At 39.1% G+C, this 16104-nt stretch overlaps 1 protein-coding gene across 2 annotated transcripts in view; it reads right to left on the minus strand.

Annotated features, from left to right (window-relative positions):
* Positions 1-10478, minus strand: part of pcdh8 (protocadherin 8) — an 88463-nt gene extending 77985 nt beyond the window's left edge. The window contains exon 1 of one of the 2 annotated variants that reach the window (XM_061971433.2): positions 10122-10478. In XM_061971433.2, coding sequence (XP_061827417.2) covers positions 10122-10218 — 97 coding nt within the window. In that variant the 5' untranslated portion in view covers positions 10219-10478. The remainder of the gene's footprint in view (positions 1-10121) is intronic. The other variant, XM_072914467.1, reaches the window with a different exon arrangement.
* Positions 10479-16104: the final 5626 nt, after the last annotated feature.

Below are 16104 nucleotides of genomic sequence, written 5' to 3' on the forward strand. Positions count from 1 at the left end.
CTCTCGTGTAAGGGGGGGAAGCACAACATCCATCCATCCATCCATTTTCTACCGCTTAATCCCTTCAGGGTCGCGGGGGTCGCTGGAGCCTATCTCAGCTACAATCGGGCGGAAGGCGGTGTACACCCTGGACAAGTCGTCACCTCATCACAGGGCCGGAAGCACAACAAGCGCTATTAATATACTGAGATGAAGAATATCTTATTTTCAATAAGGTTGAAAGTATTTCTCATAATTCTTCTTCTTTGTACTTTGTGAGCACTATTCATTTGAACAACCTCTTAAACTGGATCATAATGTCATACTTGCCAACCCACCCGGATTTTCCGGGAGACTCCCGAAATTCAGCGCCTCTCCCGAAAACCTCCCGGGACAAATTTTCTCCCGAAAATCTCCCGAAATTCAGGCAGAACTGGAGGCCACGCCCCCTCCAGCTCCATGCGGACCTGAGTGACGTGTCGACAGCCTGTTTTCACGTACGCTTTCCCACAATACAAACAGCGTGCCTGCCCAATCACATTATAACTGTAGAATGATCGAGGGCGAGTTCTTGGTTTCTTATGTGGGTTTATTGTTAGGCAGTTTCATTAACGTCCTCCCAGCGCGGCAACAACACACAACAACAGCAGTCACGTTTTCGTCTACCGTAAAGCAGTTCGTCTGCCGTAAACAGCAATTTTGTGACACTCTTAAACAGGACAATACTGCCATCTACTGTGCATGCATATGTGACAATAACATCTACAGCTTTTAGAGAGTACAGTGCACAACTGCACACACAACAAGGAGATGAAGCAGAATGCATCATCAGAGAGGGTGTTCAGCATGGTTAGAAAAATAGTGACAGAGAATAGAACAAGGATGGACAATTCAACCCTTAACTCAACAATGAGTAGATGAGTGTTATGTGTGTGTATATGTGTAAATAAATGAACGCTGAAATTCAAGTATTTCTCTTATTTATATATATATATAATAAAAAATATATATAAATAGCTAGAATTCACTGAAAGTCAAAAATTTCTTATATATATACATATATATATATATATATATATATATATATATATATATATATATATATATATATATATATGAAATATCCACACACTAGGGCCAATTTAGTGTTGCCAATCAACTTATCCCCAGGTGCATGTCTTTGGAGGTGGGAGGAAGCCGGAGTACCCGGAGGGAACCCACGCAGTCACGGAGGACATGCAAACTCCACACAGAAAGTTCCCGAGCCCGGGATTGAACCCAAGACTACTCAGGACCTTCGTATTGTGAGTTGTCTGTCTATCTGTGTTGGCCCTGCGATGAGGTGGCGACTTGTCCAGGGTGTACCCCGCCTTCCGCCCGATTGTAGCTGAGATAGGCTCCAGCGCCCCCCGCGACCCCAAAGGGAATAAGCGGTAGAAAATGGATGGATGGATGGATATATGAAATACTTGACTTGGTGAATTCTAGCTGTAAATATACTCCTGTAAATATGCCCCCCGCCCCACACACCTCCCGAAATCGAAGGTCTCAAGGTTGGCAAGTATGCATAATGTGCATTGTTTAACTTCTTTACTTAATCCATTCCATCATTTAATTCCACATCATTTTAGCTGTTTGCAATTTTACCAATTCATCAAACTTTAATATTTTTGAGTCAATAAATGAAGTGTTTGTATGTTCTCTATATCCAACATTATGTATCAGTCTAATTTTTTTTGTAACACGGTTAACGAATGTAGCGCACATTGATTGATTGAAACTTTTATTAGTAGATTGCACAGTGAAGTACATATTCCGTACAATTGACCACTAAATGGTAACACCCGAATACGTTTTTTAACTTGTTTAAGTCGGGGTCCACTTAAATTGATTCATGATTCAGATATATACTATTTTCACAATACAGTCATCACACAAGATAATCATCACAGTATATAAATCTAATTATTTACATTATTTACAATCTGGGGTGTGGGATATGGAGGGGGGTGGGGGGGTTAAGTTTGGCTGGTATCAACACTTCAGTCATCAACAATTGCATCATCAGCGAAATTTACATTGGAACAGTGTAGGTCTGACTTGGTAGGATGTGTACAGCAAGTATTGGACACAAAGAGAGAGATCAGAAATTATAAGAAAAAGTGACTACATTTGATTGTTTACATTTGATTATTTACAATCCGAAGAGGTATGATGAGGAAGGGAGGGTGTTAGTTTAGGGTTGAAGTTGCCTGGAGGTGTTCTTTCAGTGCGGTTTTGAAGGAGGATAGAGATGCCCTTTCTTTTACACCTGTTGGGAGGGCATTCCACATTGATGTGGCATAGAAAGAGAATGAGTTAAGACCTTTGTTAGATCGGAATCTGGGTTTGAAGGGGAACATTATCATCAGACCTATGTAAGCGTCAATATATACCTTGATGTTGCAGAAAAAAGACCATATATTTTTTTAACCGATTTCCGAACTCTAAATGGGTGAATTTTGGCGAATTAAACGCCTTTCTATTATTCGCTCTCGGAGCGATGACGTCACGTTGTGACGTCACATCAGGAAGCAATCCGCCATTTTCTCAAACACATTACAAACACCGAGTCAAATCAGCTCTGTTATTTTCCGTTTTTTTCGACTGTTTTCCGTACCTTGGAGACATCATGCCTCGTCGGTGTGTTGTCGGAGGGTGTAACAACACGAACAGGGACGGATTCAAGTTGCACCAATGGCCTAAAAGATGCGAAAGTGGCAAGAAATTGGACGTTTGTTCCGCACACTTTACCGACGAAAGCTATGCTACGACAGAGATGGCAAGAAAGTGTGGATATCCTGCGACACTCAAAGCAGATGCATTTCCAACTGGACTGGACAGATCAGCTTTCAGGAAAAGAGAGCGGATGAGGGTATGTCTTCAGAATATATTAATTGATGAAAACTGGGCTGTCTGCACTCTCAAAGTGCATGTTGTTGCCAAATGTATTTCATATGCTGTAAACCTAGTTCATAGTTGTTAGTTTCCTTTAATGCCAAACAAACACATACCAATCGTTGGTTAGAAGGCGATCGCCGAATTTGTCTTCGCTTTCTCCCGTGTCGCTGGCTGTCGTGTCGTTTTCGTCGGTTTCGCTTGCATACGGTTCAAACCGATATGCCTCAATAGCTTCAGTTTATTCTTCAATTGCGTTTTCGCTACCTGCCTCCACACTACAACCATCCGTTTCAATACATGCGTAATCTGTTGAATCGCTTAAGCCGCTGAAATCCGAGTCTGAATCCGAGCTAATGTCGCTATTCCTTTCTGTTCTATGCGCCATGTTTGTTTGTATTGGCATCACTGTGTGACGTCACAGGAAAATGGACGGGTGTATATAACGATGGTTAAAATCAGGCACTTTGAAGCTTTTTTTAGGGATATTGCGTGATGGGTAAAATTTTGAAAAAAACTTCGAAAAATAAAATAAGCCACTGGGAACTGATTTTTAATGGTTTTAACCCTTCTGAAATTGTGATAATGTTCTCATTTAATGTGGTTAGTGGAGCTCCCCCTGGTGTTGTGGTAATTTGTAGTAATTTCCCCACATTTCTGCACAATAACTCAGATATGGTAATACTATAGTAGCGAGCAGTAGAGAATGTGAAGTGATTTGTTAAACCAAATATTGTGTTTTTTTCCATATACAACAACCTATCTGGACTCGATAAGAGAATCGATAAGGAATCGGTTCGTTAAGAGGATTCGATAATAGGCTCGAACTCGATAATTTCTTATCAAACATCATCCCTAATTATGAGGGCTGCCAAACATAATGTGCTAGCATGTGTTGAAGATGATAGGATGCGACTGCAAAGATTAAAAAGGATATTCGGCCGTCAAAACAACAAACCTCTAACTGTGATTAAGGGAGCAATAAAGACGGGCCTAATAGGACAGTGCACATTTCACACAATCTGCGGAAAATCAAATTTCTGGATGGAAGGCAGGCGAGCTCAGATTCGAAACAACAAAGCCCCTCTATGGGGGGAAATGTGTTAACACACGAGACAGTCCAATTCGCAGCAAAGAGGTTTTTAAGTACAGAGGATGAAGTGAGATGGAAAATCACATTTCCATAACAGAACAGAGGAAACTGTCTGGCAGAAGGTGTGTGGTTTTTTTTTCTCCCTTCCTGTTGAATTATCAGAGTAATCATAGTTGAGATGGAGCCAAGGCGGCAGACTAAAGGGGAGTATAAGGGTACGGTGTGGGAAGGGGTGTGGAAACCTATTTCTCCAAACACATACAAATGATCTTGCACACACACACACACACACACACACACACACACACACACACACACTTTAACACAAAGATGCAGGGATGCACAAACAGGGCTCAGTCTCAGAGGAGCAGACCGCGGAGCACATTATGCAAACAGAGGCTTCTTGCGTATGCCGCCGAACGTGCCTGCGTGCTGGCAAGAGAAATTAGGCTGATTAAAACTCCGGAAGAGAAAGGAGGGGAAACTACAAACTCTTAGCCGAATCTCCTAGGGGCTAATTAGTATGTTGAATCTTGAGCCAAAAAAACACTGTTTAACAAATCTACAAATGTAGACATGTTTTGTTTGTGGTTTCTTGTTTAAAAAAAATGGGGAAAAAAATGAAAAAGGTGGACACGGTAAGGTTTGATATGCAAAACAATCACTGGTGGAATCAAGTGATAGCCGTGGAAATGCGTTAGGCATGACATTTGTTCTCTGCACGCAATCAAGTTTACATGCCGTACTACATCTGAATGTGTAATGCGGGGCTGTCAAACGTACGGTACGAACAGGTTTTAACTGGCCCGCGTGATGAGTTTGCCAAGTATACAAAAGAGCTGCTTTGAATTTTTTTTTTGGAACGAAAAAAACTGCTGTTCTAAATGTGTCCACTGGATGTCACAATAGCAATTCTGCCAGGCAAGCAAAGGGTTTATACTAGGGATGTCCGATAATGGCTTTTTGCCGATATCCAATATTCCGATATTGTCCAACTCTTAATTACCGATACCGATGTCAACCGATACCGATATCAACCGATACCGATATAAACCGATACCGATATAAACCGATACCGCTATATATACCGTCATGGAATTAACACATTATTATGCCAATTTTTTTTTTGTCCAGCTTCTCAGGCAAATCATATAGTTGATGTAGATGCCCATATTGGCTGTTCAGATTTACTTTACAAAAGAGAAGTGTAGGATACTTCTCTTGTTGCCTTACTTGTATTTGACTTTATTAAATGTATTTATATTATCATTTGGTGCAGCCGGGCGGGGCAGGAGGGGATAGAAAGAGAAAAAAAAAGAAGACAGAGGGGGAAATTGTGGGGACAAGAGGGGGATTAGACAGAGACAAAAACAACAACAGCAAACACAACAACAACAATAGAGCAACATCAGCAAATACGACATGTACAAATATGATGGCCTAATTTGGACAACCAGGTATGGTGAAGATAAGGTCCTTTTTAAAAAAAATAATGAAACAAAATAAGATAAATAAATTAAAAATATTTTCTTGAATAAAAAAGAAAGTAAAACAATATAAAAACAGTTACATAGAAACTAGTAATTAATGAAAATGAGTAAAATTAACTGTTAAAGGTACTATTAGTGGACCAGCAGCACGCACAATCATGTGTGCTTACGGACTGTATCCCTTGCAGACTGTATTGATATATATTGATATATAATGTAGGAACCAGAATATTAATAACAGAAAGAAACAACCCTTTTGTGTGAATGAGTGTGAATGAGTGTAAATGGGGGAGGGAGTTTTTTTTGGGTTGGTGCACTAATTTTAAATGTATCTTGTGTTTTTTATGTTGATTTAATTAAAAAAAAAAATAAAAAAATGATACCGATAATAAAAAAACGATACCGATAATTTACGACATTACATTTTAAAGCATTTATCAGCCGATAATATCGGCCAACAGGACAATGACCCCAAACGCACGTTTGGGGTCATTGGAGCGGTATAGCTCGGTTGGTAGAGTGGCCGTGCCAGCAACTTGAGGGTTCCAGGTTCGATCCCCGCTTTCGCCATCCTAGTCACTGCCATTGTGTCCTTGGGCAAGACACTTTACCCACCTGCTCCCAGTACCACCCACACTGATTTAAATGTAACTTAGATATTGGGTTTCACTATGTAAAGCGCTTTGAGTCACTAGAGAAAAAGCGCTATATAAATATAATTCACTTCACTTCACGTCAAAAGTGGTAAAGGAATGGCTAAATCAGGCTAGAATGAAGGTTTTAGAATGGCCTTCCCAAAGTCCTGACTTAAACGTGTGGACAATGCTGAAGAAACAGGTCCATGTCAGAAAACCAACAAATTTAGCTGAACTGCACCAATTTTGTCAAGAGGAGTGGACAAAAATTCAAGCAGAAGCTTGCCAGAAGCTTGTATGGCTACCAAAAGCGCCTTATTGCAGTGAAACTTGCCAAGGGACATGTAACCAAATATTAACATTGCTGTATGTATACTTTTGACCCTGCAGATTTGGTCACAATTTTCAGTAGAGCCATAATACATTCATAAAAAAATTTTGTGACCAACAAGTATGTGCTCCAATCACTCTACAACAACAAAAATAAGAGTTGTAGAAATTATTGGAAACTCAAGACAGTCATGACATTATGTTCTTTACAAGTGACTACGACTATGCTGGAAGAGTTTACATGTTGTGTTTTTGTTCAATCCAGAAAGACTGACTTAAAGTGTAATCCTGGCTTTGTAGATACACTGAGACGAAATCAAAGCTCATTGCGTTTTTTGAAACTACACCAATTTTCCTCAGAATTTTCAACAAATTTAAAGTGTTTTGTCCAGAGGATTATTTGCGATTTGTACGTTTTCAGAATATGCTTGTTCTATTTTTGGCCAAAGTAAAACAAAATAAAACAACCTGAAGTTGTCTTTATTTTTAAGTTATCGTGCCGTTATTTTACTATTCCGGCCCGCTTGGGAATAGAATTTCCTCCATGCGGCCCCTGAGCTGAAATTAGTTTGACACGCCTGCTGTAATGTGACAACAGGGACAACATCAAGCAGCACATGAATAGACAGTGTATGAATAACAATGTCCATGCTGGGATACAAGTACACTGTAAGAAATAGTACTACAGCTAGGAGTCAGTTGATGTCCCTAAAAATCCCCAATGATGAACTTGTAGGTTAGTGCGTGTGCCTCACAATGGGAATTTCCTTGTTTCGATTCCCGGGCTCGGGGTCTTTCTGTGCGGAGTTTTCCGGGTACTCCGGCTTCCTCCCACCTCCAAAGACATGCACCTGGGGATAGGTTGATTGGCAACACTAAATTGGCCCCAGTGTGTGAATGTGAGTGTGAATGTTGTCTGAGTCTGATGATCATGTTATCGCAGTGTTGTCATTTACAAAGAGGACGGCTTTCTGACTGTTGCACACTGCAGACAAAAGTAGTATTTTTTTAATGTAAAATTTGGTAAACCTTGTTTTTAAATCATAATTATTAGTATTCTATTGCTTTGTATTGTATTTACTAGTATTGTCCCAATACCAATATTTTGGTAACGGTACCGGTACAAAAATTATTTCGATACTTTTCAGTACTTTTCGGTACTTTTCTAAATAAAGGGGACCACAAAGAATGGCATTATTGGCTTTATTTCAATAAAAAACCTTAGGGTACATTAAACATATGTTTCTTATTGCAAGTTTGTCCTTAAATAAAATTGTGAACATATAAATCAACGAGGTGTTTATTAGTAAGTAAGCGAACAAAAGCTCCTAATTTAGGCTGCTGACATATGCAGTAACATATTGTGTCATTTTCCTTTCTATTATTTTTTAAAAATTATTAAGGACAAGTGGTAGAAAATGAATTAATAATCTACTAGTTCATTTACTGTTAATATCTACTTACTTTCTCTTTTAATATGTTCTATCTATACTTCTGTTCAAATGTACATTTGTAATAGTCACTTATTCTTCTGTTGTTTTGATGCTTTACACTAGTTTAAGATGATACCACACATTTGGGTATCAATCCGATACCAAGTAGTTACAGGATCATACATTGGTCATATTCAAAGTCCTCATGTGTCCAAGGACATATTTCCTGAGTTTATAAACATACAAACCCCGTTTCCATATGAGTTGGGAAATTGTGTTAGATGTAAATATAAACGGAATACAATGATTTGCAAATCATTTTCAACCCATATTCAATTGAAAATGCTACAAAGACAACATATTTTATGTTCAAACTGATAAAACTTTTTTTTTTTTTTTTACAAATAATCATTAACTTTAGAATTTGATGCCAGTAACACGTGACAAAAAAGTTGGGAAAGGTGGCAATAAATACTGATAAAGTTGAGGAATGCTCATCAAACACTTATTTGGAACATCCCACAGGTGAACAGGCAAATTGGGAACAGGTGGGTGCCATGTTTGGGTATAAAAGTAGATTCCATGAAATGCTCAGTCATTCACAAACAAGTATGTGGCGAGGGTCACCACTTTGTCAACAAATGCGTAAGCAAATTGTTGAACAGTTTAAGAAAAACTTTTCACAAGCAGCTATTGCAAAGAATTTACGGATTTCACCATCTGCGGTCTGTAATATCATCAAAGGGTTCAGAGAATCTGGAGAAATCACTGCACATAAGCAGCTAAGCCCGTGACCTTCGATTCCTCAGGCTGTACTGCATCAACAAGCGACATCAGTGTGTAAAGGATATCACCACATGAGCTCAGGAACACTTCAGAAACCCACTGTCAGTAACTACAGTTGGTCGCTACATCTGTAAATGCAAGTTAAAACTTTCCTATGCAAGGCGAAAACCGTTTATCAACAACACCCAGAAACGCCGTTGGCTTCGCTGGGCCTGAGCTCATCTAAGATGGACTGATACAAAGTGGAAAAGTGTTCTGTGGTCTGACGAGTCCACATTTCAAATTGTTTTTGGAAACTGTGGACGTTGTGTCCTCCGGACCAAAGAGGAAAAAAACCATCCGAATTGTTATAGGCGCAAAGTTGAAAAGCCAGCATCTGTGATGGTATGGGGGTGTATTAGTGCCCAAGGCATGGGTAACTTACACATCTGTGAAGGTGCCATTAATGCTGAAAGGTACATACATGTTTTGGAACCACATATGTTGCCATCCAAGCAACGTTACCATGGACACCCCTGCTTATTTCAGCAAGACAATGCCAAGCCACGTGTTACATCAACATGTCTTCATAGTAAAAGAGTGCGGGTACTAGACTGGCCTGCCTGTAGTCCAGACCGGTCTCCCATTGAAAATGTGTGGCGCATTATGAAGCCTAAAATACCACAACGGAGACCCCTGGACTGTTGAACAACTTAAGCTGTACATCAAGCAAGAATGGGAAAGAAGTCCACCTGAGAAGCTTCAAAAATGTGTCTCCTCAGTTCCCAAACGTTTACTGAGTGTTATTAAAAGGAAAGGCCATGTAACACAGTGGTGAACATGCCCTTTCCCAACTACTTTGGCACGTGTTGCAGCCATGAAATTCTAAGTTAATTATTATTTGCAAAAAAAAAATTAAGTTTATGAGTTTGAACATCAAATATCTTGTCTTTGTAGTGCATTCAACTAAATATTGTATTCTGTTTATATTTACATCTAACTCAATTTCCCAACTCATATGGAAACGGGTTTTTTAATATAAATTACAAAAAAACGAAAGAAGATGTTGTGATGCCAAACAATATCGACGTAATCATAGTAGTATCGACTAGATACACTTCTGTACTTGGTATCATTACAGTGGATGTCAGGTGTAGATCCACCGATGGCGTTTGTTTACATTTTGACGCCGGTGAGCTACGGTGTGTAGTGAAGCATGTTTAGCTCTTCCTCATCCTGCAGGGATGATTCTTGTAAAAAACTGACTTTATTTGTCGCAATGGAGGCGAGGATCAGTGATTTAGAAGTAGGGGTGTGTGGGGGGCTGGACCGGTACTTTTCAGAGGCGGTATAGTAACGTATGTGATTCATTAGTATCGCGGTACCATACTAATACCGGTATATCATACAACCCTAGTATTTACTTACACTTAAGTTTAGGAAATTGTCAGGAACTCACATGGCTGCGGCGGTTGTGACCCCAAGATGCAGGAAACAGGAGATCGATGCGCAGGTAAGAGGATTTCAATATACTTAAACAGAGGAGAAGCACTCATGCATACAAAGGGTCTCAAACATAATCACAATCCTCGAGCACTGAGGCACAGATGAGGCAGGCATAAATAGCAGCAGGTGTGCCGGGCTGCCAATTAGGGACAGGTGAGGGTAAAGAGCACTCTGGGAGACATGCAGGAAATGCAACAAAAATAAGAGCCTGACAGGAAATAAACATCAAACAAGGAAACACAACCACAAATAAAGTGACATATCGTCACAGAAATATGACCTATTACCGTCATTTTATTACATGGCATCAGTGTACGAATATACTGTACCACTCATCCATACGTCATCAGCTTGATTTGTGTAAACTGCCACGAACTGTGAAATGTGGTGGAAACACAAACCACACAGGTCCACAGGAACCTGAAATTCCAGGAACTAAAGGTTCCAGGAACGCAGAGTATCTGAACTTTTGTTGGAAAGGGGCCTGTACATCAGCTTTGCGTTATTCAATCAATCAATCAAAGTTTACTTATATAACCCTAAATCACGAGTGTCTCAAAGGGCTGCACAAGCCACAACGACATCCTCGGCTCAGATCCCACATCAGGGCAAGAAAAAACTCAACCAAATGGGATGACAATGAGAAACCCCCCCCCCCCGGTTATTAGCATCAGCATTTAAATTTTTTTTTAATTTGCTCTTTTTTCTGAACTTTCACTGTTTTTTTTTTTTAAATACTTTTTTAAGAATTTGCCCAAGGTTTGGGACGCAAATGGGCTTCAGACAGTACTCCAGACATTCTGGTCATTAAAAGTCACTGGGGTGTGCCCTTCAAAGGCAGATCTCTAGAACCAGTTTTTAAACATTAATATGACTAATTGGCTACAGAGTCAAACTGTCACCACGATCAAGCAGTTATTAACTATGTGGACAATGTTTTAAGTCAGGGGTTCTCAATTGGTCTCACTTTTTTTCCCTAAAATCGCGACCCACTTCGACATAGAAGTCAAAACCAATCAATTGGAAGCAGGTGATAATTGGAGAGAGTCTAGATTCCTGAAATTTGAAAATTCACAATACAACTTATTCTTCACCTTAATGATTTAGAGTACATAAGAAAATGTTTTTGACCACATTGTCACTTATTAATACTTTGCGTTGCCTGCTAGCCAGCCAGCAGTAATAGCGCTTACATAGCATTTCTCACCAGTACAGTACTGTACAGTTGATAAGATCTACATTAAAAAAACATTGATGACAACAGCTGTGGCTGTCGGCACCAATGTTTTTTTTGCCTCGGCAAAAAATAGACACTTGTGGTGACGTTAGACTGTGTTATAAATCAACTAGATGAGGCAATTCCTGAAGGAATTGCGTGTGAATGCTCCAATGCTGAAGTTGAACTGAAATGCTGACAGAATGTAGGATGAATGTAAGAGTAGTTTCAATGTTCGAATGCTTTGAATGTTGAAGAGTTTGATTTTCCAGGAAAACCGGAATTTGGTTTGGAACTTTGGAAAGTGTTGGTTTGAATGTCCAAGATGAGTGGAATGTGTTGATTTTGGAATGGTTTGAATAGGTTGAAAAATGTGGGAATTGTGCAACTTGGTAAAATGTCCCATTCATTTCAATGGGAACTTCCTGGAAATTTGGGGAAAAGCGGGAATTAAAAAAAAAATATTAGGAGCATAAATGTCCTGAATGAACTGAATTGGTTGGTGTTGGAATTGTTTAAAATCAGTCAAGAAATGTTGAATTAGTAACAGTTTTGATTGAGAAATTCCTAGGATTTCGGGAAAACCAGGAATTGTTCTAGTTCCTTAACCAACTTGGTTTTTGTCCTGAATATGAGGAGTGTTTTGACGGTGGAACGGTTGAAACGGGTTGAACAATCTGAAAGGAGTAGTCGAACATAAGAAGGGTGGAAAAAGGTTACCAAAAATGGGAATTCCTGGAAGTTTGTTGAATGTGGAAAAATGGTAGTTTGAATGTCCAGGATGAGTTGAATGTGTTGAAGGTGGAAAAGTTGGAATTGGTCGAAGAATGCGGAAGTTTGAAAAATGGCCAAATAATTTTGAATGGGGAAAATGCCAAAAAAAAAAGGAATAATGGGAAATCCGGGAATTTTTTTTAGAATTGTTGAAGTAGAGCACACAATTCCTGAACAAGCTGAATATTTTGAAGTTGGAACGGTTTGAATCATATGAAAAATGTGGGAGTTGTGGACTTTTGAAGAATGTCTCATTGATTTCAATGGGAATTCCAGAAAAATTGTGAATTTCGGGAAAAGCGGGAATTTTTTTGAAAATGGTAAAAAACTTGAACGGTCTGAATGAGTAGAAATGGTTGGTGTTGAAATGTTTTAAATCGGTTCAGATATGTTGAAGTAGTAACATGTTGAATTGAGAAATGGTATTACGGAATTCCTGGAATTTCGGTAAAACCGGGAATTTTTCCCGTTCAAAAAACAACTGCGTTTTTTATCCTGATTAAGAGGAATGCTTTGACGGTAGAACGGTTGAGGTGGGTTGAAAAATGTTGTAGGAGTAGTCTCCAGAAAAATGGGTGGAAATAGGGCTTTGGAAAACCAGGAATTCTGGAAAATCCTGGATTTTTTAATTAACTTGAAAAAAATGTAGTTTGAATTTCCAGGATATGTTTTTTTTTTTCTTCTTTTTAGATTTCATTACAATTTATTACATTTAGTGAATAATTAGACAGCTAATCTATTTTTTATTTTTATTTTGCATTCACAATCGTCTTTTCTTTTTTTTTTTTTTTTTTTTCATTTTATTTTTATTGACATTTAGCATCAGACATTCCTTTCCATAACATCATATTCACATCAATCATATATCTATTGTCTGCCCTAAATGTCAAAATATTTTTGTTTATATCCCACCCATACCAATCACCCATCCAGGATATGTTTAATGTGGAAGGGTATGAATAGCTTGAAAAATGTGGAAATGGTGAAAGTTTGAAAAATCGCCAATTCATTTTGGAATGGGGAAAAATGTCCCGGAAAACCTGTAACTCTGGGCAGGGGCGCCGAAAAAGGGGGGTAAAGGAGACGGATTATAGGGGCCCATGATGGAGGGGGGCCCAGAGAGGCCCCTAATGATGATGAAATTATAATACAGAAAAAAAATGACACTGTGTTGGGGGCCCTGTAAAGATTCTTTTCATGGGGCCCAAAATCCCTAGCGGCGCCCCTGCTCTGGGAATGTCATTGTGGCTTGTGCAGCAATTTGAGACACTTGTGATTAAGGGCTATATAAATACACTTTTATTGATTGATTGAAATCTGGGAATTTTTGGGAATTTGTCAAGAGAAAGCCCGTGATTCCCGAATAGGCTGAACAGTTTGAAGTTGGAAGGTAAAGCTTGCCAAAATCTGGAGAAGAAGAAAAAGGAGAATAAACAGATGCATTTTGGTTTATAAAACCATATGTCTGAATGCTTTGGAGCATTCACACAATTAGCAATTAATTATTTATAATGTAAAAAAAAAAAACAGTTATCATTTTAAACACAAACAGTTGGACAAAATGGGAGGAAACATTCCAGCATTTACAGGCAGCTTCAGAGTTCAGGTCAGGGCTTCAGATTGAAAAAGTTGTGCCGTTGACTTTTCTATGCACAACTTTCTAACGAGTAAAATTGTAATGAGCCTCTTCACATCCTGTGATAAATATTTAATTTAAGCATGCATGGGGGGGTTACAAAAACAAAGGTATTGCTCTTGACCATAAGTCGGAACCCTTACGGTACCACTAAAATAACCTGTGCACAGCTTTTTGGGTTCACTCCCGAGCAGGCCAATTCAAAACAAGCTCCTTGAGAAAGGTATCATTTATACTCTTTTGACTTGCTCATGCACCTGCTATGAGCGGAGTCACACAGCTTCGATGAATACATTCAACAACACAGACAGACAGAGAACAGCAGGACATCTGTTTCATGTTTGCAGCTCTGACTTAAGATTTTGATCATCTTTCTGCGGCACGGACTAATTAATCAGTAAGGGCAGTCAACAGAACGCTTGACAGACGAGAGAAGGAGATGGGAAAAGCACATACGTATAACAACGTCCACATTAGTTTTACAATACTGTGTACCTATTGGTACTATAACAATCTACAAGGTTAATATAGTTGGCTTTTCTTTCTTCCCCCTCCATGTATCTGCTTTCTTTTGTATTTCAAGTTATCATTACATACAGTCGTGGTCAAACGTTTACATAGTCACAGTTTTTCTGGATTGAACAAAAACACAACATGTAAACTCTTCTAGCAACAGTCGTAGTCAAAAGTTGACATACACGTGTAAAGAACATAATGTCATGGCTGTCATGAGTTTCCAATACTTTCTACAAATCTTTTTTTTTTTTTGTGATAGAGTGATTGGAGCACATACTTGTTGGTCACAAAAAAACATTCATGAAGTTTGGTTCTTTCATGAATTTATTATGTGTCTACTGAAAATGTGAGCAAATCTGCTGGGTCAAAAGTATACATACAGCAATGTTAATATTTGGTTACATGTCCTTTCAAATCAAATCAAATCAACTTTATTTATAAAGCACATTTAAAATTTACCACAGGGGTAGCCAAAGTGCTGTACAATGAGCAGGTTAAAAGATAAAACGAGTATCGAGCAAACACAACACAACAAGTGGCAAGTTTCACTGCAATAAGGCGCTTTTGGTAGCCATCCACAAGCTTCTGGTTGAATTTTTGACCACTCCTCTTGACAAAATTGGTACAGTTCAGCTAAATTTGTTGGTTTTCTGACATGGACCTGTTTCTTCAGCATTGTCCACACGTTTAAGTCAGGACTTTGGGAAGGTAATACTAAAACTTTAATTCTAGCCTGATTTATTCCATTCCTTGACCACTTTTGACGTGTGTTTGGGGTCATTGTCCTGTTGGAACACCCAACTGCGCCCAAGACCCAACCTCCGGGCTGATGATTTTAGGTTGTCTTGAAGAATTTGGAGGTAATCCTCCTTTTTCATTGTCCCATTTACTCTCTGCAAAGCATCACTTCCATTGGCAGCAAAACAAAACAGACCCTTATTGCTGGGTAAACTATTGATCGCGACTGTAAATATATCCATCCATCCATCAATCAATTATTATTATTATTATTAGTAGTAGTAAATGAGTGTCTCTGTGGTGAAGCCCCTAATTGGAATAGGTCTCTCTACAATTGCACACACAATTGCACACAACACGCCCTATAATAGTACACACTATTTTATAGATTGCACACGCTGTTTACCGTGTGGTATTTGGAACTTAGCAAATCAGGCCAATAGTGCATTATAGCACTTGTGGCAACACATCCAGAGTTGAGGAGATGCCCATCCATATTTTAGTGGCCTATGCTACTGCTGGCCTGGAAGACGAGTATTGTGCGTCTTCCTAACATCTGATGTTTGTTGTGAGTGTTTTCATTGGTTATTTCTGTGTTTGCTGCAAGCTAGAATCTGGCCAATGCTAGCAGGACACAGGCTGAGACTCAGAAGGCGCTCCAAAGCACATCAAGAAGGTCATTGAAGTAGACCTGTGGGAGTGTGTGTGTATGTGTGTGTTAGGGGGTTTGGGGATTTAGGAGAAATGTTCAGGGCAAAGGCTGCTTATTATCAAAAACTGCCATAGATTCAATGTGTTCTCTGAAATATAGGTACCATTCCAACAATAAGGGGTAATAGGACCTTTAAAGGAAGACGTTTATTTGAATGGTACACTGGTTAGTAATAAAAGAGAATTACGTCTTTGCCTTTCCCATGGCGGCACTGGATCACTTATTTTAGTGCTTTACTATCAGCGTGTATTATTGGACCAACACTTATGTTGTGTTAGCATTTCTTTGCATTTGCTTGTTTGAAGACAAACAGGGTTTGATCCATAGGTGCCGATCTACATTTC

Source organism: Nerophis lumbriciformis, linkage group LG13 (assembly GCF_033978685.3).
Source record: "Nerophis lumbriciformis linkage group LG13, RoL_Nlum_v2.1, whole genome shotgun sequence".
Classification (NCBI taxonomy): domain Eukaryota; kingdom Metazoa; phylum Chordata; class Actinopteri; order Syngnathiformes; family Syngnathidae; genus Nerophis; species Nerophis lumbriciformis.